The 22,079-nt window shown below is 37.1% G+C and overlaps 4 protein-coding genes across 7 annotated transcripts; 1 reads left to right on the plus strand and 3 right to left on the minus strand.

Annotated features, from left to right (window-relative positions):
• Nucleotides 1-316: 316 nt before the first annotated feature.
• Nucleotides 317-4,078, minus strand: si:ch211-145o7.3 (forkhead box protein N2). 3 transcript variants are annotated; one of them, XM_047802347.1, is made up of 5 exons: nt 4,044-4,078; nt 2,552-3,146; nt 2,318-2,439; nt 2,137-2,192; nt 317-1,655 (listed from the first exon to the last, which is right to left on the minus strand). In XM_047802347.1, the coding sequence occupies exons 2-5, from the start codon at nt 3,122-3,124 to the stop codon at nt 1,357-1,359; spliced, it is 1,050 nt and encodes a 349-aa protein (XP_047658303.1). In that variant the 5' UTR covers nt 3,125-3,146; nt 4,044-4,078; the 3' UTR covers nt 317-1,356. The 3 variants fall into 3 exon arrangements, with proteins under 3 accessions (XP_047658303.1, XP_026991492.1, XP_026991493.1); XM_027135691.2 differs by lacking the exon at nt 4,044-4,078 and adding an exon at nt 3,899-4,037; XM_027135692.2 differs by lacking the exon at nt 4,044-4,078 and adding an exon at nt 3,773-4,037.
• A 2,676-nt stretch (nt 4,079-6,754) lies between these two features.
• yif1a (Yip1 interacting factor homolog A (S. cerevisiae)) lies at nt 6,755-11,504 on the minus strand. Of its 2 annotated transcripts, none has more exons than XM_027135693.2 (9): nt 11,390-11,504; nt 11,022-11,063; nt 10,408-10,649; nt 10,209-10,313; nt 9,880-9,958; nt 9,468-9,525; nt 9,160-9,315; nt 8,912-9,005; nt 6,755-7,416 (listed from the first exon to the last, which is right to left on the minus strand). In XM_027135693.2, the coding sequence occupies exons 2-9, from the start codon at nt 11,050-11,052 to the stop codon at nt 7,258-7,260; spliced, it is 924 nt and encodes a 307-aa protein (XP_026991494.1). In that variant the 5' UTR covers nt 11,053-11,063; nt 11,390-11,504; the 3' UTR covers nt 6,755-7,257. The 2 variants fall into 2 exon arrangements, with proteins under 2 accessions (XP_026991494.1, XP_026991495.1); XM_027135694.2 differs by lacking the exon at nt 11,390-11,504 and adding an exon at nt 11,343-11,380.
• Nucleotides 11,505-13,753: 2,249 nt separating this feature from the next.
• On the plus strand, nt 13,754-17,563 carry fosl1a (FOS like 1, AP-1 transcription factor subunit a). The gene is made up of 4 exons (XM_027135690.2): nt 13,754-14,170; nt 14,603-14,866; nt 15,757-15,864; nt 15,984-17,563. Exons 1-4 carry the CDS (start codon nt 14,042-14,044, stop codon nt 16,563-16,565), a joined length of 1,083 nt encoding a protein of 360 aa, XP_026991491.1. The 5' UTR covers nt 13,754-14,041; the 3' UTR covers nt 16,566-17,563.
• Nucleotides 17,564-18,743: 1,180 nt separating this feature from the next.
• Nucleotides 18,744-21,479, minus strand: ccdc85b (coiled-coil domain containing 85B). Its single transcript, XM_027135697.2, has one exon. The coding sequence runs from the start codon at nt 20,469-20,471 to the stop codon at nt 19,869-19,871; it is 603 nt and encodes a 200-aa protein (XP_026991498.1). The 5' UTR covers nt 20,472-21,479; the 3' UTR covers nt 18,744-19,868.
• Between the last annotated feature and the right edge of the window lie 600 nt (nt 21,480-22,079).

The following is a 22,079-nucleotide window of genomic DNA, read 5'->3' on the forward strand; positions in this document are numbered from 1 at the left end:
AAAAACTACAATTCCCGGCATGCACTTCTAATAAAACAACAGCCTACACCGGATCGAAACGATTGATAAAGAACCGAGGATGTCAATATTTGTTACTCATTTTGACCAACAGGTTCAGAGGTTAATTGTAGTATTATTCTTTCGGGGGAAGGGGGGATGTGGGTGTGGTCCGACTTTCTAAGTAAAGTATCTAGACATTTGGGCAGTGAGTCATTTAAGGAATAAACACCAAGTAGTGCTGAAACAAGCTAAGCCAACAACAAACCATGTGTGTTCATCTTAAATATGGAGCTGAATCCAGTAAACTAGGCACAGCAAAGGTAATCACTGCAGACGTTTATTGACAAGTGCCTTACATAAAAAGAAAGGCTGGAGGCATTTTGATTAAAGTTACTAATCATTCCACTAAACAAATTAACCTATTTAAATGAACAGAATAAAATATGGTGCACTAATTATGACAGAAAGTGGAACTTTTAAAACACATTGACATTACAGTGTTAATAATAAACAGTGGAAAAAAGAATATTACACTGTGGATGCACAACCTATTTACAAGGCTTTTTAGCTGGCAGTTTTCCATATCATTAATGTAATTTACACCTTTGAAAAAAGAATATTCATTCTTATACTTAAAAGTTTATTAGGTACACCCAGCATGTAAGTGCAGTTATCCAATGGCAGTCAAACTGATAGCTATCAATGGAAACCTTTCAGTTTGTTAGTTGCTGTCTTTCCAATTCATTATTGGAAAAAGGAGCATGTTAAGACCATAATTAATTAGATATTATTTGGACAAGTTCTGAAAATGGTCCCTCTTTTAAATTATATCTGGTCAGCAATGGTCATGTGATGGTCACTTTCTGCTACACCAGTAACTGTACACCTGTGACCTTAATGATACGGTTACCTAGTAATAAGCATAGCAACAAGGAAGGTGTACTTAATAAACTTGCAACCCAGTGCTTATATTATTAAACTATATCTTCATAGTATACATCTTATCTGGCTATAAAAAGTGCTGCCTGATAAATGTGTTTATCAACCACGGTATTGTTTGTTTTAAAAGTGGTTTGTGCTTTAAATTCTTAATTCTGGGTGGCAAGTGTCTATCCTAGTTTAAGAATAAGTCCAAGACTGGTATAGTTCAGTTGCCTATCGAATGTCAGATTTCTTTTGTTTGTTTGTTTTTGCACAAATTGTGCAAAACTGCAATGCATGAAAGCTGTACATAAAAAGCCCCCCCCCCCCCCTTCTTTTAATCTCATTCCAGCACAATTTTCCACTCTGGAAAATGTATAATACATACTCTATACATGACCTGTATGGCTTTATACATGAATATGTATCAGAGTATCAGTGGTTTCCTCCTGCTAAATCAAGCAGCGATCCTGCAGCTTCTTGTGCCTCTGCATCAAGTTGGAGGATCTCAACTGTTTCCAGGTCCAGGTCACTGTTCCCAGGCAGCACCAGGTATTGGTATCGTTCACACTGATAATAGTGGAATTCGATGTAGCCGCTGTCTCCCAGTGGGTCTTTCTCCGACTCAGCCTCTTCTGTAAGCTCTACAGACTGTATGGCCACCAGCTCCTCATGCTCTGGGATCAAAGAGCATGGTGCACTTGAGGACAGGGTTGGGTTATCTGAGTCTAAGTCTGTAATACACAACCGAAAAGGTGATTTATACAGTGATCTATTTATGTACAGGGAAATGGTACAAAAAAAAATATGTAAAGCTTTGATTTCCATAAGCATTCCAATTTATGGAACAGTGTCTATTCATTTTTACTTTTGCTCCCATATGTTAAAGTCAATCCTGAAGGAAGATATGCAACATTCCATACTATAACATCTATCTAGTCATTTATTTCTATTAAGAAGTGCCTAGCCAAATGGAGTATAAAAACACAGACACAGGCTTAAAGCCTGAGCTAAAAAGACGGATATAAAGAGGCCTATAGGTTGCCAGGGTAATTCCTTGTTGTTGTGTTTTGCAAGAATGAGGAAACAGTTCTACATATGTGGGAAAGATTCAGGGAAACTTCACAACCCCACATGCAGGTACATAGAGAACCAAATTAGTAAATGTTTTCCATTTCTTTTTATGTTTTGTAATTACAAATAAAATCTCTTAACCTGAAATTGCTATAGTGTCACATATAGCAGTCTGGCCATTATCAACAGCCTCCAACCTGTTAAAAAAAGTGATAAAATTAATCCCAACGATATTTCCTTCCTCCATCAATGTAAAACCTTAATTTATATGCAATATCTAAGGATTAGAATACATCTGTGTATATTTTAAAAAAGTACTCACAAAACAGAATTATTCAGCAAACTGCTGTCATTGCTGTGAAAGTAATGGGTTTTCTTGAGCATCTCTAAAAGAGCGGGCCGATATTCTGGGCAAACACACCACAGTGACCCCTTTCCAATGGACTGTGATTAAAAGCACAGATATCATTGTTAAAACACTGAAGTACTGATGTTCAGCATGAGCACAACATCCAAATTTTGTGAACTAAAACTAAAGTCATGGAAAGAGACACACTTGACCCTTGTCCCTCTGTATCTTGCAAAAGCTCTTGCTCAGGGACAGGTTATGTCGCACCGAATTTCTCCAGCCACTTGGGGCTGTCCTGTAGTAGGGAAAGTTGTTGACTATCCACTCATAGATCCCTCTTACAGGAAGCCTTTTTTCTGGTGCGTCTTCAATGGCCATAAAGATGAGACTGCTGAAAGAGTATGGAGGCTTGCCTGGGGAAGATGGTAGATTTGAGATAGGGGGCATTTCAAATTGAGGCAGTGGGGGCATTTTGGACAGAGGCAGTATGTTTCTTTGATGCAGCCAGTTGAGGCAGGTCAAGTCATTCTGATCTGATGAAGTTGAGAGACTGAGGCAGTGTGACTTAAGCCCTCCTGATGACTGAAGGAGGAGAGAAGAAGAGGACTGGGGCAGAGAAGGTGGAGAGAGTTGAATCGAGGCAGGTACTGTAGCATAGGACTGGGGAAGAGATTGAGAAAGGGAAGGTGCTTTAGAAGGGTTTGTGGAGGAATGGATGGGGGAAAGGGATGGCAGTGTGTGTGTGTGGTTCTCCATCTGACTCCCAGCTCCAAGGCACATGTACACACATTCAGTTTCTGGACTGTAAGAACACAAACCAAAGAGGTATTAAATTCATTCAAAGATGCAGATAAAGCAACACAAGGTAAATTCCAAATAAGATAAACATTATTACTGCACGTTTTATATATATATATATATATATATATATATATATATATATATATATATATATATATATATATATAGGTTGCACTGTACTGTATAGGTCTCAAAAATCTTTGAAAATGTTATAACAAGGTCTAGCTGTCCTGCACAAAACTATTCTGCAAGTTGGTAAATAATTGAGCAAACTAGTAAACCAAACTCTCTCTCTCTCTCTCTCTCTCTCTCTCTCATACACACACACACACACACACACACATACACACACACACTTCCAAGTGCAGTCTACCAGAGAGCAATGCGGGGGAGGGGAGGCAGAGTCATAATATTACAAATAATTAAAAAAAAATACTTCATTTACAAGAGAGAAATATTTGTAAAAGTATTTATTACACCACATTACCTTTTTAGTTATAATAGTGAAAGCACATGGCACATTTACCTGACAAAATGGCGCTAGAATATTAAGTTACGGTGGGAACAATTATGCACTCAAGAGCCATTCATGTGAGGAATAAATAGCGACAGGTAAGAGAAACTTACCTCACAGACTACTTTCACTCAGAATTTAATATGCCTACTTCTTTGCGAAAAAAGTTGGGGCAAAAAAAGGAATTTTGCACAAATTTTAACCAAAAAAACAGCAAATCATCAAAAATATAAACTCACGGTCCTGTCCCGAGTCCTCTGTTTTCCTTTATTACCTAGGAAACAGCAAATTATCAAAATATATCCCCTGAAGGTCCTGTCCGCGTCCTCTCCTTCCCCACGTTCCCTAGGAAACAGCAAATCATCAAAAAAAATATCCCCTAACTGTCCTGTCCGCGTCCTCTCCTTTCCCAAGTTACCTAGGAAACCAAAAAGACGCTTTGCAGACCGCGCGCCTCAAGCGCGAGACCATCCTTAAAGAGACAAGCAGCTATTTAGCCAGAGCGTGGCTAAGTGCAGTTTTCGTTCAAAGCTTTTTTTTCCCCAGTTTTTGCATGGCTACAAATCAATCTGCATACATTCGCAGAATATACTCTGTTTTCTTGTCACTGGCGCATACTCAAAGGTATCATCTGTACCTAAAGTATCTTTTACATGGACAGATACAGTTAGCTTACCATATAAAAGATAGACACTCAGGGTTTAATAGATGACTTTCAGTGGCAAGGAAAGATACATTCTTGGTGGAACAGTTGAACTTTGAAGTGGGTAGTCGGAATCCTAACATTAGTTGGTGACTGGGAAATCAGGAAATCAGAGCTAATTCATGTAGTGTTTTATTTTATTTTTTTAATTTTACTACACAATTTTTGAATGATAAGGCACAGTCATTGGCTTTGCCATCAGGTACACCTACATTACAGGTGAACATTCTAGTATACAATTACTGTCTGCTGCCCATCTGCTGCAATGCAGTTTGTTAGCTCTCCTCTCCCTTATCCATGAATGAAACAGGGCAGACTGTATATAGGACCAATGCTAATCAGATATCATTTGGGTGTGGACCATTCTCAGCATATCAATGACATATGTTAATGGTATGTTGGCGGGTGTTGTGCTGGTAGTATCAGTTAAGCACTTTGTACACTCCTATGTATACAGACGGAAATTATAGCTTCCTTTTCCGTTTAAAATTTGTGTTAATCATATATAATTCATCCACAATTCATTCATAATCCATTTCATGACCACAATACTCCCTAGGGTGTATCAGGGTGTGCAGGTTTTCATTCCAATCAAGCAGGAGATACACCTGAGTCCACCTGGTTAAACTGTTGTGGATTTTTTGAATGAAAACTGCGACAATGGCCACACTTTCTCGGTAGGATTGGACACCTTTGACCTTGTTATTATATTATATTATATTAATCACATTATATTATATTATATATCATATGTCCTTTTAAACCCAGCACTTTCAAATCTTAGCAACACTGTTTATGTCACTGTGCTGAGAATAGTTCAGAAATAACTTCATAACATTACACTCTGTCAGTGGAATAGAGAGGGATTACATTCTGTAATTGTACACCCTCAAAATACATACAGTATCCAATGAAAGTATTAAAACTGCGAATCCAGTTATTTTGTTTTTTGCTGTACACTGTACACATTTGGGTTTTATATCAAAAGATGAATTCATTTCAAATCAGCTTTCATTTCCTGATTTATGTTTTGGATCATGAACAGAACCTTTCTTTTCCACACTTTGGCCCTTCCATCACTTTAGTAGAGGCTCAACTCTGTATTTCTTTGTAAATCCCATAGCTGGCCTTTTAAATCTTACTGCTGATGAGTGGAATGTATCTTATATATTTCGTCTTATATATTTCTACTCTCAAAGTCTTTGTCTTTGAATGGTGGATTGTTATGCCTTCAAACCTGCCCTGCAGACGTTGTTGGTGATGTCACTGATTGTTGTTTCTGAGCTATTCTTAAGTTTTCAAAATTTTTTCCCCATCAAATGCTTTTGTTTTCTTTGTCCAAACTGTCCCATGTCTGGTTGTAAGTACACCAGTGGTTTCTTTCTTTTTCTCAAAGTATGACAAATTGTAAAGCTATGCTCAATGCTTGTTTACCTCCTCTCAACTTTAATATTATTTGCTATTCTTCCATAAACAGCTGTACATGTTGGTTTATTCTTTGAAACAACAGCTGCAGTCTTCACTAGGGCATGAAAACCATCATTCTTTACCATTATCGTTTATCGTTCTAATGGGACACACTTGAGCATCAAGAAATCAGTCACAAATTCTAAGATCACTTAAAAAAAGTGTTGATGTAAATATTAGAAATGAAAGCTCAAATTCTGAACTTTTTCTTCATTCTCATTCATATATATACATATATAAACACATAAAAACATATTTTTTATTATTTTTCCCCATATATGAAAAATTATGTTTTTCCTAAATATTAAATAAAATAAAAAAAATACATATCTGTATTATAGAAATGCCTTATGTTAACTACCCCTATTTTTGTACTTTTGGACTATATCCAAGAATGACAGATAAATTACTTTTGTAAAATCCTACTTTAACATAACCTAACAAAATAGTGATTATTTTGAATAGTGAATATTGTGAAGTACACATAACATAAGTGTACAGTATTTGTTTTAAATTATTGTATTAAAGGTTCATATTAAACAATCTCTATATCCATTTAGATTCTGTCCTTTTATACATAGCCATGCAAACTAAAGGACACCTTCAGAACTGTGCTATACTGACATTGTCCAATTTAGTATGAAGTTTGTAAAGGGGCCACAGGTTTTTCAAGAACATCTGTATAACAGTATACATAATACAAAGAGAAGGTATTTTAATACATAGTACTCTGTGGGATGTTTGATAAGAATCAGTTTAGATATCATCAAATACATAAAGATATAAATAGATATTCATAAAGCAGTCTTCTACTATTCGTCTTCAGAGCTCTGTATTATATGGTGTGGAGTGTACAATGGCCTAAAAAAAAACAACTAAATAAATAAATAAATAAAATAGAAAATTGATGCATAAACAAAGCTAATTAAAATTTATCTGACCATTTATTCAACTGTAAGAAAAAGCACTGTTGTTCATGCACAGATAAATAAAAAAAGGGCACATTGGCTCAGCTGAGTGTGTGTTTAACACAATTATACTATACCACACAAAATCACGCTGGGCTTAAGAGACACCGGGTAAACTGAACAATTCAGCTTGAATGAGAAGTGATATTTTGTTCCTTAACATTTAGAAGTCAGAAAAAAAAACAATTAATTAATACTTAAAATGTAAAATTCTGAAACTGAAAAAATGAAAGAAATTTCTGGAAATCTTTTCAAAAGACGACAGTTTCAATAATAATAATAAATCCATGGCATGTTCCTAAACCCAGGGAAAATTATGATTACTGGCAGGCCATGTGTCCAGGTAGAAATGGCAAAGCTATGGAGTCATGATTTTTTTTTTAGACAACAGTCACTGTTTTGCTGTACTGTACTGTTTTGTTTTAAAGTTCTTTTCCTATATGTGAATCTTTCTGCCTGGTCATCTGACCAAATGAGCAGTCAGCCAGTAGATAATGATTGGCTGAAAGACAGCAGAAGCCACGGTGATGTACATGCCAAGACGGGGTTTGGTGCTCACTCCTACACCTATTGCATCTGAAGACAGCGAAGAAAGGATCTTCATTTTGAGAGAACGGACCTGAGGACAATTACATCATTAGTGCACTTGTTAAGAATTTTAATTTTAAATTTCATAGTCTTCACTCTCGTTGGTAGTGGCTGCACTGAGTCACTCCATATTTGCATGGAGTTATGCTTGGACCCACCCACATCTAGTCGTTAACGGTCACTCTGTAGCTCAATGTCACCAGCTCTCATTTAAATAGTCTCCGGCAACGGTAAGTCATAGTATGTGTGAATGTAGCATTATGCAACTATAGTGCTGATAGACCAAGATGCTGCAGTTTAATATCAACAAAATGCACAGTATAAGAAGCTTGCACATTAGAATACTTTCTGTGCTGTAGAAAAGCATGTGTCAAGCCATGATGAAATTTCTTGATATTTGAATTTGACATGCTTAAAATCTATATTTACATTTTAAGCCAAGTGCAATTTGGAAAAAATAAGAAACAATTAATCGTTAATTTTCATAGAATTTGTGGTTTATGTCGATGTTGAAAAACGAAAAACGATTTACCCCCAAAACACCCCCCACCCCCATCCCGTGATTCACACATGGGAAATACAACATCGCAGCATGCTCTGACAAAACCAAAGAGCTTGTTTCCAAGAGAGGCATGGCTTCTTCAAACAGAACCGCGTAGTTGAATGGGAGGCATGTGTGGCACTGTGAGCTTAAAAAAATAATAAAAAAATCTATCCTAGAGTCTCTGGTCTAAAAATCTAATTTTGTCTCAAAAATCGGAGATTCAATTTATAGGACATATCGCCCAGCTCTAGCCAGCACTAATGTCACACTATTTTTCCCCACTGGTAAGACACACACAGTGGTTCTTGCTACAGGAACAACTTGGCAAGAAATTTGGCCATTGAACTTTGCGACGACTTGACCTTAAAGTTTAAATACATGATTGGTTGCTTTTCCGACGTAGTGACTCATGCACCTAGTCACACTATTAGATGCTTCTTCACAATTATCATTTCAAATTAATCAGCTAATTATTAGCTTCATTTTGAGGAAGCATAAAAATGTTGTTCAAAACAGAAATAGATGTTAAATCTGCAGAGCACTTTAACACTTACAAACTGATGCATAACTCAATAACTTGTTTAATTATACAGAAGTTACATGTAAATGAGCTAAACAACACACCTCCGATTTGGGTTGCAGAATGGCCAGTAAAGCTTATACCATGTAGCCAAAGGTTTGTGAATAATGACAATCACATTTGTTTGCCTTCCCCAAACTGTGGCCATCATTAAGGCTCTTGAGACTGAATGGGTAGATCCTTACTACCATGCTTCAATGTCTAGTAGAAAACATTCATAGATGGTGTATGCGACTATAACAGCAAATGTTAAGCTATATCTAGAATGGTATTTTTCTAAAGAACATATATTTGTGATGGTCAGGTGTCATCAAACCTTTGGCCATAGTGTGTATACTTAATTTATTATATTTCATTTATATAGTGTGTATACTTCATTTCTAAATCTCTCCTAGTACTCACGATGAAAAACATGAGGGCACATGAGCACCAGGCGAGAGCAACAAAGTAACCATCACTGCCAAACAGAAGTCCACAAAGAACAGTGAAGATCATTCTGGGAAAAAAAAAAAATGCACACACACACACATTATATATATATATATATATATATAAAATCAATAAGTGTGATTGATACTGAATGAAAACTGCATGATTATAAAATTTAGGATGTCATTAGGAACAGCTGGGAGGTAGTAGAGAAAACCCACCCAACATATTTGTATCCACTGTAGGCAACAAGGTCGAAGGTTGAAAGATCAGTATGCACTGTGAGCAGGTACAGACTCAGCAACATTACAAGAACCTCAATGATGACCCAAACCAGAGCAGTGCTTGCACACAAACCAAGGACCTCCGGGCTGAAGCTAGCAACCATATAACGCAAACAAAACCTGAGTTAGATCATGTACAGACATAACAATGAAGACAATAAACAATCTAACACTCGTAACATTAAATGTGCACATTATTAATGTGAAGATCTAGATGTATAACATTAATGAATTTCAGAACTCACCGTTTCTGGATTCCTAAAGCCATTCCTGCCAGCAAAATATAGGTGATGAATGCCATTGCTACAAAAAAAAAAGAAGATTAACCACTTTTAATATGCAAACCAAGCAATAAGCAAGTAATACACTGCTCCATATAGCATAAATTTGAAAAATAAAAATCAAATGGTTATATCTTGTATAACAATGTAAAATCCCAGTGTAAAAAAAAAAAAAAAAAGGAAAAATGGTGGATATAGGACTAACATGCACCAGGAAGCATTTCACAGTATGACCTTATTTGTTGCACTGTGATTAATGATGGCTAGTTACAAATCAATTTCTCACCAGAAAATTCAACATGTGAGATCACCTACTGGATTTTTATATACAGGACTACACTTTATACAGAATGAATATGAAATGCTGAATTTTTACTTGGTATGTAAAGATCTGGAGCATTGACATCATGGCGAGGAGGGAGTGGAGAGTCCCTGTGGTACCGAACTTCCCAGTCCTGATGATATCAGAGTAGATTAGGAGAAAGACAGCGTTACAGTGCTGTATTCCTGTTCAGACAACGGGTTCATGCCATTTACATAGATCAACACTGATCTGAGAGAAAACCTGTCTAGGGTGTTCACATATCAGGTCCATTAAACACATTGTTAACAAAACCTTTTCTAAAATTATGCTAAAATGACCACCACAATGCAAGTATTTTAAAGTACCACTGAATGCAACAATCCCCCCGGTCCCCTTTTTACCTGATGTGTATAGGGGAACAAAAGAAGCAATAACTTCTTTATGACATATTTGCTGTCAACTGCAAAGAAATACTTCAGCTTGTTCACAGACATAAATCGACTGATCTGTAACACAGCAAGAAGAAAGAAACAGTCAGTTTTGATCAATCCCTCAAAAGAAAAGAACTGTGCAATGTAATGCATCATCTCAACAGCTCACCTCTTTGTTTACTATATCTTTGCCTTGGTTTGCAAGTGAGGACCCATACATCATAGCTGCATTGGCCATTGGATCTGCAAAGATGTTATTCACTCCACCAGCCCCTTGGCCACCAGATATACCGGGGTTCATGTTATAACCAGATTCATAGTAGCTCTGGTGGTTAATGGGTGGGACCCCAGAACTGGTGTCCTCAAAAAGAAGGGGATCTCCTGGAGGAGCTGTACGAGCTCTCTGTTTGGCTGTGTGAGGCAATACACCATTACAGAGATTAAATACAAATCGCCACAACTTATTAATAATACTAATACTACTACTACTACTACTACTACTACTAATAATAATAATAACAACATGGTTAGAAAGGCATTGGTCAACATGTCACTGTAACAGTATGTAAAAATGATACGGGGATGTAAACAGCATTTGTTTTCACTTTTCATCCTGATTTGATCAACAAGTCCGAGTGTAATTCAAAATTTATAAAATTATCCAGATGATCTGTAAGAGGCAACCGATGACAAATCTGGCGTATTAATATTATTATATTCAGATAAAATGCAGAGTAAACAAGAGAAAACACGGCAGCTTGACTGCAAAGTTCTCATACTTACTAGCCCGGTAACCATGATGCTGTTGGGCCATTGTTTCTCCTCCTGCACACAAGAAAACAGGATAATTACCTATCTAGACCGACCAGACAAAAAAGAAACAATGTACATAAACCTATAATCCAAACATCTGTGTCAGTTAGCTAATGTAATGGAAGTCTATCCTCCATTTCTGCCTTAATACTGTGCTATCTAGCTAGCAATGAGGTTAGACACACTGACAGCAAATAAGCTTTCAGAGATGACAATGACTATAAACTACAGTCAAAGCATGTAATGAAATGGACCGAAATGGACTCAAATAATGCTAAAAATTTCAGCTACCTTAATGTTACAAAAAGGAAGAACTTAGGAAGCAAAGTTGTACTTACAGCTACGAAGACGTCTCTGAACCCGCCCACCTGCTCTGTTATTGGCTGATAAAAAATGCCTGCGTGGCATCGCTGCACTGTCTCCAATCCCATTGGACAAACAGCCAATTTATTGCCCGTAACTCTAAATGTAGATTGGTTATCATGTACGTCAGTCAAAATAATATAACCGCATATAACATATACTTATATATGCATACAATATTTTTTTCAGAACGTATTCAAACAGTACTCAAATATATCAAAATTTAAATACTTATATTATGTTATATTTATAATTTGTTTATATTATTATATATTAATGTGAAATTTTAGAAAACGACTGGTGTTGATTAATTTTCACAAACAGCATCACTGACGATAGTTTTCTAAGGATTTTGTCCCACCATATCAAACTGTCCTACTGTAGTTTACTGATTCAGTAAATGAACACCTCACGTGTTTTTACTATTGTACAATATTTATTGTATATTTATTACTGTGGCCGTTTTAGAAAATTTGTCCCGCTTAAAAATATATCATATTCTGTATAGAATTCAGAAAATTACACGATTATTAAAATTAATTTGATAAAAATAGAGTGCGAACTCTACGACTCAAATTCTGGTCATTCTCTCTAAATTCTAGAATAGAAATGGGTTTTAAAAAAACAACACAAAGTTTTGTTGTAGACATAAACAAACTATATTCAATGTATTCTCTGTCAGAATAAAGTATTTACGTTTTATTTGACTATATAAAGTAACTAATATTTGAATTGACGCATCAAATCTAGCTGTTCAAAAGAAATCGTAATAAATCATATTCACTCTAAGGCACAATAATGTTAATGAAGACACAACTAAAGTATTTATCAGCGCACACTTGTATCTGTTGTGTCTTTGTGAGGGTTATATTTAGTGAAAGAGTTTATAAAATGTAACTCAACCATTTCCTAACTATTTTTGACACTTTTAGCCGCAGTTCAGCAAAGAAAAAAACACCTCTGACCATAATATCTTTTTTTTTTTTTTTTTGGGAAAATTACTAAAAGTTTGGGGATTTTTTTAGCACCTTAATTCAATGTAAAACGGGAAAATTGCAGATTTAAAATGTTTACATTTTTACGCGGTGATGTTGCGACACATGGGTGCGCTTTGTAAAGGGGAGTGTCAATGTGCACTGACAAACTCAGTAACGTCATCGTGTTTCATTAGAATAAAGGATGGGCGTTGTCATCTCACCAAGCTTCCACGTTCCTCCTATACACAGATATGACTGGGCATGTCTCAGTGATTGTAGTCAGTTTCTTTTTCACGCTCTGGTCCGGACTGATCTGCCTTGGTCTAGTATTTTTTTTCTGCCTTAGTCTAGTCTCAGTCAGACAAATCACATTTATGACGTCACACTCACCAAATTATTGACCTAATTTTTCACTCGATCTGCTTACATTTTGCTAACAAAATACAAGGGAAACTGTTAAGACTGAGATATGAAACATGTTGCAAAATCGAGTACAAAACACAGCCTTAGCTAACTGTGATTTATTTATATATTTATATAACATGATTTAGAAAACAAATTATGATATTATAATCGCAAAACTATACATGCGTGCTTATTGTTTAGGAAAACAATAGTTATTTACTTGGTAGTGGCCCCTTTTTGTGGTCGTGTGGCACTAGTTTTATTCAGGACCTCACTGATGAGTCACAGGATTGCTGGGAAATGACTGGCAGAAAGACGCAGCTGTCGATTTTCTTATCTCGTACAGATCACATGGTCACTCATTAACAATTAACACCAACCGAAAAAACACCTTAAAAACAATGTTAAATGTTGAAAAACAACGTCTTTGATTCGTTTGATTGTTGTTGTTTTTTATTCTTATTTTAATCACGTTGATAAAATCTTTTCTATGGAATCTGTAGAATTTGTAAACATCCTGTTTTTCAGATAACTGAAACCGTCTACTTTCTGTTCAACTGTTCCAACATTCCCGTCCATTCCTCCTTTAGTTCACCCAGAACAACACACTCAGTATTTCCAGTGATACACTGTAAAGTACAATGTACAGGATATTATAAGTTTATTGGATATTAACTTTTGGATATTATCAAAATTAAAATAACTTTAATACAAATGTTTTTATTAAACATATAAATACGTTTCTGTTAGTGACAAGGAGTGAGAATCCCTTTAAAAAAGTGTAGAAAAATAAAAAAAATTATAATGGGATTCCCGGAAAAATGCTTAATATGGGCATATACGTCATGTTACACGTGATCGTTTGTCAGACGCTTTGTAGACCGCACCATTTCTCGTAAACTAGGAGGGGCGTGTACAATACAATATCTAGTAATGCGCGTATATTCGCTAAACATTTTTTTATCCTGGTTGAGATGAAGAACAAGAAACATGGTAAATAAGTCTCCCTAGCCATATTTTCTTTTGAATCGGTAGTTTGTATAGTACGAATATAAACCTGTTTTTGAGCACACCCCTGAGAAGTCACACGTGGATCTTACGGTTTTCCAGCAACTGGGCAAATAGTTTTGAATTCTCGTACTACAGCAGACTATAAGTTAGGCAGCGCAGGCGAGACTTGTCACGGACTGACACGCTTTTCCTATTTGGTTTGTTTTCTTGGGATTTTTAAAGTAAACGGCATACATGTATCGCAACTACGGCAACTTTGGGCGAGGAACGGATCAGAATTTCCCTGACAACAGTGCTGGACCTGGGGCGAGTTCTGCCAGCGGCACACAAGCTACCGGCACCGGCACGACTCAGCATCCAGAGGTGAGTCCACAGCGCTGATTTATTTTACATGTCTCTTCTAAACCATAGCATAATGTGGTGTTATAAAACATACAGGACAAAACGCTCATAAGTCAAAGTATAACCACAAGAATGAGTACTTATTACTTATATCATATATTAATATATATCATAAATTACTTATATCATAGCAGTATGAGGGTTTTTTGAACTGGACTCTTAAGAAACAACATGGGTTCCAGAATCTATATTTCTTTCCACATACACTTTCACCATAATCATCATTATCATCATACTACTACTACTACTACTACTACTACTACTAATATTAATAATAAGAATAAATAATCATTTTAGTGCCTTTATTAGTTCTGTTACACATCTTAATATAGACAAACCCCATGGTTTTTTTTGCTTTAATGACAAACGTTTCATCTGTCCTTCAATCCATAGCCAAAGTACTCAATAGCAGGATCCAGTCAGTTTGTCCCCACTCTAAATGCCATAACTTCAAGCCAAGACCTACAGTGGCTGGTGCAGCCCTCTGTTTTTCCAAATGCAGGCCCATCAAAGCAACCTCCTCGTCACCCTTACCACCTGCCACCAACACTGGCATCTGTGAACCCTCAGCCCAGTCAGTCACATGTTCTTCGACCAGCGATCATCAGGCCTGTAACAGCCTCAGGAAGCTCTACCAGACGCAGAAATGATGATCATGTAAGTTCTGTTAATGTTACAATTTTGAGTTAATATTAGAGTAGTTAACCAGAAAAGACATGAATCTATTTTTGCTAATGGTCTAAAAGAGTTACATGGCACTCTGTTCTTAAGTGACTACAATCCTTTCCTCCTGTACTTTCTGTAGAAGTCGCTGGCAAAAACTTCTAAGGGATTTAGAAACAGACGATGTGTAATATCCTGTAGTGACTCTGAAGGGTGTGCATATGACCTTGCTGTACACTGATCCACAAAAGGTGTGGAAAAGTCTTGGCATATTCATATGGCCTTCCTTGAGATTGTGTGCTTTGCATTTATGGTTTAATTAAGTTTACAGTGTTTTTGCCATGAGTATGGACATTGGTTCTACATCCATGTTGATGTACAGCAATAAAATCCATCCTTGATTAACCTGTTGTATTAAATAAGGCATGGTTTTGTCTGATTCATACCCTCAAGAGTCTTGGGGTGTGAGACAAGTGAAATAATGAGACAGGAAATCATGTGACTCATTGGAGCAAAATCATATGACTCACACCTGAGTCACTGAGGGGTCTAGGTGAGTCATCAAAATATGGGGCAGGAAGAAAGGGCACATAAAATTGAACAAGAAAGTGAATTTAAATAGACAAGAGCAAATGTTGAAATGTGCATGAAAATGATGACTGCAAGGATGCTGATGTAAATTAGTGGTAATTTAAAAACAACCTTTATTGGTGGTACCCATGAAATGGATGTGACCGTATCCACTAGATGGCAGTATCACAGTGTGAAAGTATATATTTTTTTTGTAATATATATCAGCTACCTTTATGAAGATCTAAATCAGTTTAGGTTAGATATTTATACTTTTATATATTTGCCTCATATTATTGTTGTTTTGTCCTTAGTTATCAATGGAAGAAATGGAAAGGCGCAGAATTAGAAGGGAACGAAACAAACTGGCTGCTGCTAAGTGTAGGACCCGTCGGCGTGAACTGACAGACTCACTTCAGAATGTAAGTTGCTTTGCATTTCCACTTAGATGCTTTTTTTTTTTAATCTAAAGTGGTTCTTGAGTGACAAGTTTTTTCACTAATATTTGAACAAATTTTACTATGAAAATATTTTATTGCAGGAGACTGACCAGTTGGAAGACAAAAAGGCCTGCCTGCAGAAAGAGATTGCTGAGCTACAGAAGCAAAAAGAGAAGCTTGAACTGGTTCTTGAGGCCCACCGACCCATCTGCAAAGTCCAGGACTCTGATTCAGACTCTGAGTCTAATCCTGTTCTTCCTACCCTGTGTGGAATTAAAATTGAGCCAGTAGATTCTGAAATTCCTGGACCCTCTCAAAAACACAAAATTTCCAGCAAACAGGAGAAGCCAAAGCCAAAAATCATCATTCCACCTCCATCTTCAACCTCTTCTGTCAGTATGAATCCAGAGTCAGATTCCCTGCATACTCCGGTCCTCATTTCCACGCCATCTCTGACTCCGTTCACTTCCAGCCTGATCTTCACATATCCTACTGCCTCTCTGGACACAAGTATTCCTACGTCATCACAAACACTGAGCATGTTGTCCTCCTATACTAGTCAGCATGGTACATCCCAACCTTCCCAGATCCCAGAGCCATGTGGTGTTGCCCATCGTCGTAGCAGTAGCAGCGGGGACCAGTCAGATCAATCCCTCAACTCCCCTACCATCCTGACCATGTAATCTGTTTTACCTCATGAGAAACAAGTGCTCTGAAAGTTCACAGATGTGTAGAATACTAGGTCAGACAAACCTGTATGTTTAGCACTGTATCTTCTTATACACAAGGTCTGTTAAAACCTTGAACAGTTAAAGGTTCCTGGCCTCCTAAAGTGGTTCCCCTCAGAAGTCCCTCTGATGGAGAAAAACGTAATCAGGATCCAATCCAATAAACTCTCAAATGCAGATTTATTCAGTGTAGCTTTAGCGATCATACTGAGCATTAAATAAGAACAAATCAGTAATTCTGCAAAGCACAATAGTGTTTCATATATTATATTAAAAGTTAAACATTTGTTATGAAAACCATAACTAAGAGCTATGATTTACATTGTATACTGAAAAGTATTTTACTTACAATTTCTACTTTATACAAAACTTTTTTTTTATTAGAACTTATTAGGAATGATTAACTGACTACATCCTGAAGAATGTGCATGGAAGCCTCTCATTGAGTTTGGAAAAACACTACTTCGTTATTATTGACAAATTTTATAACTTTATTCTATGCAATCCATGTCTAATGTCTACGTCTAATGTCATTATGTGTTTTTACATGGTACAATATTTTAAGCTATTTTGTTACATCATGTCCAGTTTGATATATTTGTTAATTTTGATTCATGTGAAGATCTTGTATTACAATTGTGAAAGATTTCAGTAAAAATTCATTTACACTGATTCATTTGAATTGTTCTACTGATGATGAACATTCTTGGAAAAAAATATGCACATAATACAACTTTTCATTAGATGCTAGCAGTGTTTTTCTAAAGTAGCAAAGTTATATTTGGAAAAAGATAAAGTACTTAATATATTGAAAAATCTACAGTATATGCATTATTATGGTGTATTTTTATGTATATTTATTGTTGAGAAAACTATTTGTATAACAAGCCTTTGCATTGAAGAAAGGTTTTCATACTGGTTGACCTGCAAAAGGGTAATAAAAAATAACTCAATTTGTTTGCCTTTGTGTAAATTATTTGTAAAGATTCGGTGTTTTTTTTTTAATGAGTACGTTAAAATATACTCAATATACTCAAAAAAATAACTCAATTTGTTTGCCTTTGTGTAAATTATTTGTAAAGATTCGGTGTTTTTTTTTTAATGAGTACCTTAAAAGCGTGTCTTATTCCAGGGCATTTTTTTCGGCTGACATGAAAACTTCTAGTTTCTACAAGAATAACAACAACAACAACAATAATAACAAAAGCTGCCGATTGAAAACAGAAACCGAGTACAGCAGTTAGGAATTGCAGAAGGAGGAAAGGAGGAGTCAACATGATTTCCTTCTAGGATATCCTGATAGCCAGTTGTATTCCCTGAATCACAACTAAACGTGTTAATGTACAATTGTATTTCACAGTAATTGCCTAGATTTTTCAGTGTTTATAACAGTGTACATTTATTGCATTATTTTTTTTCTATTATTTTATTAGTGTCCTTAAATGCATTCATTCAATTACAGTGACCACTTTATCCACTTTGTCACTAGGCACAAGGCAGGAGAATTCACCCCGGCTGTAACGCCAGTCAATCATATGGCTAACATAAAATTGTATAAAAAAAATCGATTTAACTATGTATGTATGCATTTTATCTATAGTTCTGCCCTCTGTGTTAAATCTGTGATGCTACCAATAAGTTACCTGAGAAAAGACCTGTCCGTAATCTACCTTCAGTGGAAGGATAAACTTTTCTCTTCACAGTTCATCAAATGACCTAGAATTGGAAATAAATATGTATTTGGAAATTATAGAAACAAGCGTTGGAAAGAATGCACGAGAATGACTTTTGACAGCAAAGTGACTAAACCTGGTGATCCTGATTTAAACATACAGTCTTCGGTTAGCTCCTGAATCTAAAGAACAGCTCTTACTTAAAGCTTGGTGCACTGAGAGGGAAGAGAGAGTTTGTGCTGAGTGACCCAATGAATGCATACTGAATCTCTGTATACCCGATTGGAGAAAATGGTAAGCCAAAAAATATTAAATGCTTCATACTTCTGTCTTTTTGTCCTCCACATGTCCAAAACAAATTTTTAGAAGCAAATCAATAAAACTTTCACTCTGTATGTAAATTGATTGTCTACTTGCTGTGTCTCCCAGCAGACAAGAAAGATTATTACACATTCAGGTCTCTCCATCAAGCTCAATCAAGTGTATTTAAAGCTCTCCCATTGACAACAACCATGGCCCAAAGATTACAGCCAAAAACATAGCCACAAAAAAAGATTCTTATGATATAAACAGGAAAAAAGGCATTAAAATAGAACGGATGTACATCTAAATCAAAATCTATAGATCAAAGTGATTATTATTAAACAAATTATACAATATTACAAATTCACAAACATCATTGTACCCAGTGCAGGTGCCAGTTTGTAAACATAGCATGTAGCTATGTAAAATCCCGTAAAATCAAGAATAAAAACACAAAAAAATACAGTGAGTGAGTAAGTAATAAAATTTATGAACGCAAAAATCATCTGATGTCCAGTGTAATAGTCAACTAGATGGTTTAGTGTAACAAATCTTCCTAGAGCAACTTTAGTACACCATAATAGTGAGAAAGTGTACTAATTCTGCATTTTCAGTGCACATTTTATACAGCCAAATCACTGGCAAACCATTTGTTTTAAACCAGAGGTCTTGAGAGCCCCTTGAAAATGATTCAGTGCTGTTGTGCATGACCTCAAAGAGATCATTTTATGGCTCTATGCAGTTTCAAAACATGAATCATTTGGGATTTGTTTCAGCCCTGTTTAGTTCATCATTAAAACATGAGACCCCCTCAAAATACATTTCAGTGCATTAAAAACAGGTGGTAAATTGCCAGCTGATCAGTTACTTCCTATGTACAACCTCTTATATTAGAGATTAGAAGGGGGGGAATTCCCAGTGACTTTCTTTTCAAAAAATGTAATGAACACAATATGAAAAGCTAAAGAAAAGCAAAAAGCTATTGCAATCATGCTTGTTGCCTAAAGCAAAGAAATATCATTCACATTAATAAAGTCTATCTACATTGAGGGGAGTAAAATTAATAAGAGTCTAAAGGGAAAAGCAAAGAAAAGACTAATGGAGCCAATCTATTTGTCTAGCATAAGCAGCTGAGATGATTGGTGACAACTAAAATCATAAACTTCTTTGCTCCTTTGGGTTGGCCAATATAACTTCATTCAGGCTCTTCACTGTCATTCTCTGAGAGGAATAAAGGGATAATGGCTATTATCCTCTCTCTTTCTCTGATCAGTCAGCTGAGTCAGTCATCAGGTGAGCAAACCAGGTGGAGCTGGTCAGGGCTGCCTACGCTCCCAGTACTAGAGCTTCCATCACCGAGGTCCCGGGCTACCATACATGGCAGGTTGAGCTCAGTTGACCCTCCTGGACTGGAATCACTCCTGCTCACACACTCCTCCTCGAGCACAAGACACAGTTCCTTCAGGTCCAGATTCTCCTTGACCAGACCATCCTGCAGATGCTCCAGATCAGAGAGCTTCTTCAGGTATCCGCCCAGATCATCACGCATCACTTTGGCGGCATGATGACCGAACAGTTGCCATTCTCGCGCTAGCTTCTTCACTTTCAACCTGTCATCGTCGAGGAAGCAGCACAAGTCACGCAACTCCTGGTTCTCTTCCTGCAGCCGCTGGTTGATCGCTTTGAGCTCCCTGATTTCAAGCAGATGTCCCTGAAGTTGCTTGTTCACCTCCTTGATTAGGCGCCCACGCTGAATGAGTGCCGACATCTTCTCTGACTCCTCTCGCCGTAGTCGACTCACCAGCTCTTCTTTTGAGCATGCCAACAAGTCCTCATCCGACACCTTTGCCAAGTCATGGCTTAAAATTTCACCATCACTTCCCATCTCGCCTGAAACTTTTACTTTGGTATCCTGAAAAAAGTAAACCTGCAGATTTGATTGTCCAGCTATAAAAAACAGGTGTGGTCAAGGATCCCAACCAGTGTGTTGCATATTATGGGAAAACACAGGAGTGTTGCTGGGAACTCAAAGCCACTGAGTTGATCTGCTCATATCTAAGAGGCACATGTATCCTAATGTCAGTCAGGATTCTTTAACACGTTTCTCTTCAAGCACACCTCGTTTCTAGGCCTTAAAGTAACGCGGTGTTTTTTTCCCCTCCACCTCTAGCGATCGCTTGATTACGTTAGTACACAAAATCACAGTAGAACATCTTCACGTTACACTGATCTTTAGGTAAATATTACCTGAACAATGTCGGGGCAAATTGCCCGTCTTATTTCTTAACAATTCGACGGTTTGGGGAGGATAGTAACGTCGTTTTGATTGTTGTAAACAACGAGAGGCTAAGACCAGAGAGACGGTGTTACGTACTGTGCCGATACGGTCCTGAGTATCGAGATGAAGAAGACGATGTTTTGATTAATTGTGCATCTTCTGTGTGGCCGTTTTCGGGCTCACAATGTCCGCCACTCTGCCCTTTTCTTTGCACCTCGGCTCTTTACCTCGCTCCTGTATTTCTGTCGGGAAATTTTCTGTCGGGATATTGTTTATGCCTTTATGGACGAAGAAAACATCCGCCTGAAGATGCCACCACGAGGCGTTATAAACATAAAAAACGCATAGAGAAAATAGAGTAGAAAATGTAGGGCAGCTTCGCCGAGCTGGAGCTTGTGATTTGCCAGAAATAAAAAAGATATCTGATAATCCGAAGCCTCCCGCAATAGAGATGACTTGATTATTTCCAGTACAAGTGTATAGTTTGCTCCAGTTAGGCCTGCAGTATGAAAAATTCTAGGTGTTTCTTCTGGGATGAGCTTCCCTTTCTCCATTGGCAAGCATGATTCTGGAGACTGCTGATGTCAACCCACACCTCTCTCTCTCTCTCTCTCTCTCTCTCTCTCTCCCTCCCCCTACCCTTCGTCTCCCTTCCTTCCCTTTGCTCTTCCTTTACCGTAAGAATGTGTATTGTAGGCAACCCCGTGGCACAAATGACATCATAATACCACGAAATTCTCATCCTCTTCTCAGTGACCTGAATGAGAAATCTTATTGCATGAATTAGAAATGAATGAAAATATGATCACGTGACCATCTGATAACGGAACAGGGGGAAAAAACCCACCACTTGATGTTAGTTCACAATCCCGACTCATATGACAGTCACATGATCTTCCTCTGCTCTTTCCTTTCCACATCTTCTATGAGAAGCAACATGGACAGAGCACAAAGAACAGTAGGCTACATACATATACAGACACAATGAAGGAAAGAGTTGCAACGCTGCAGTGTACATTAATCCATGGTATGTGACCATATCCTTCCGCCCTCCTCTCCAGCACCATTGTTACCGTTGATCCATAACAATGTGGGGTGTTAACCAGGATGAAAAGGGGGCTGTAGCCAGAGGCCGGAATGGAAACAGGCCAGTGAAATCTGTGGGGTGAGGGGAGCCATGTGCCATCCAACAGACAATTTTCACTCTTGTGCTAA

The sequence above is a fragment of the Tachysurus fulvidraco genome, chromosome 17, assembly GCF_022655615.1.
Source record: "Tachysurus fulvidraco isolate hzauxx_2018 chromosome 17, HZAU_PFXX_2.0, whole genome shotgun sequence".
Taxonomy (NCBI): Eukaryota; Metazoa; Chordata; class Actinopteri; order Siluriformes; family Bagridae; genus Tachysurus; species Tachysurus fulvidraco.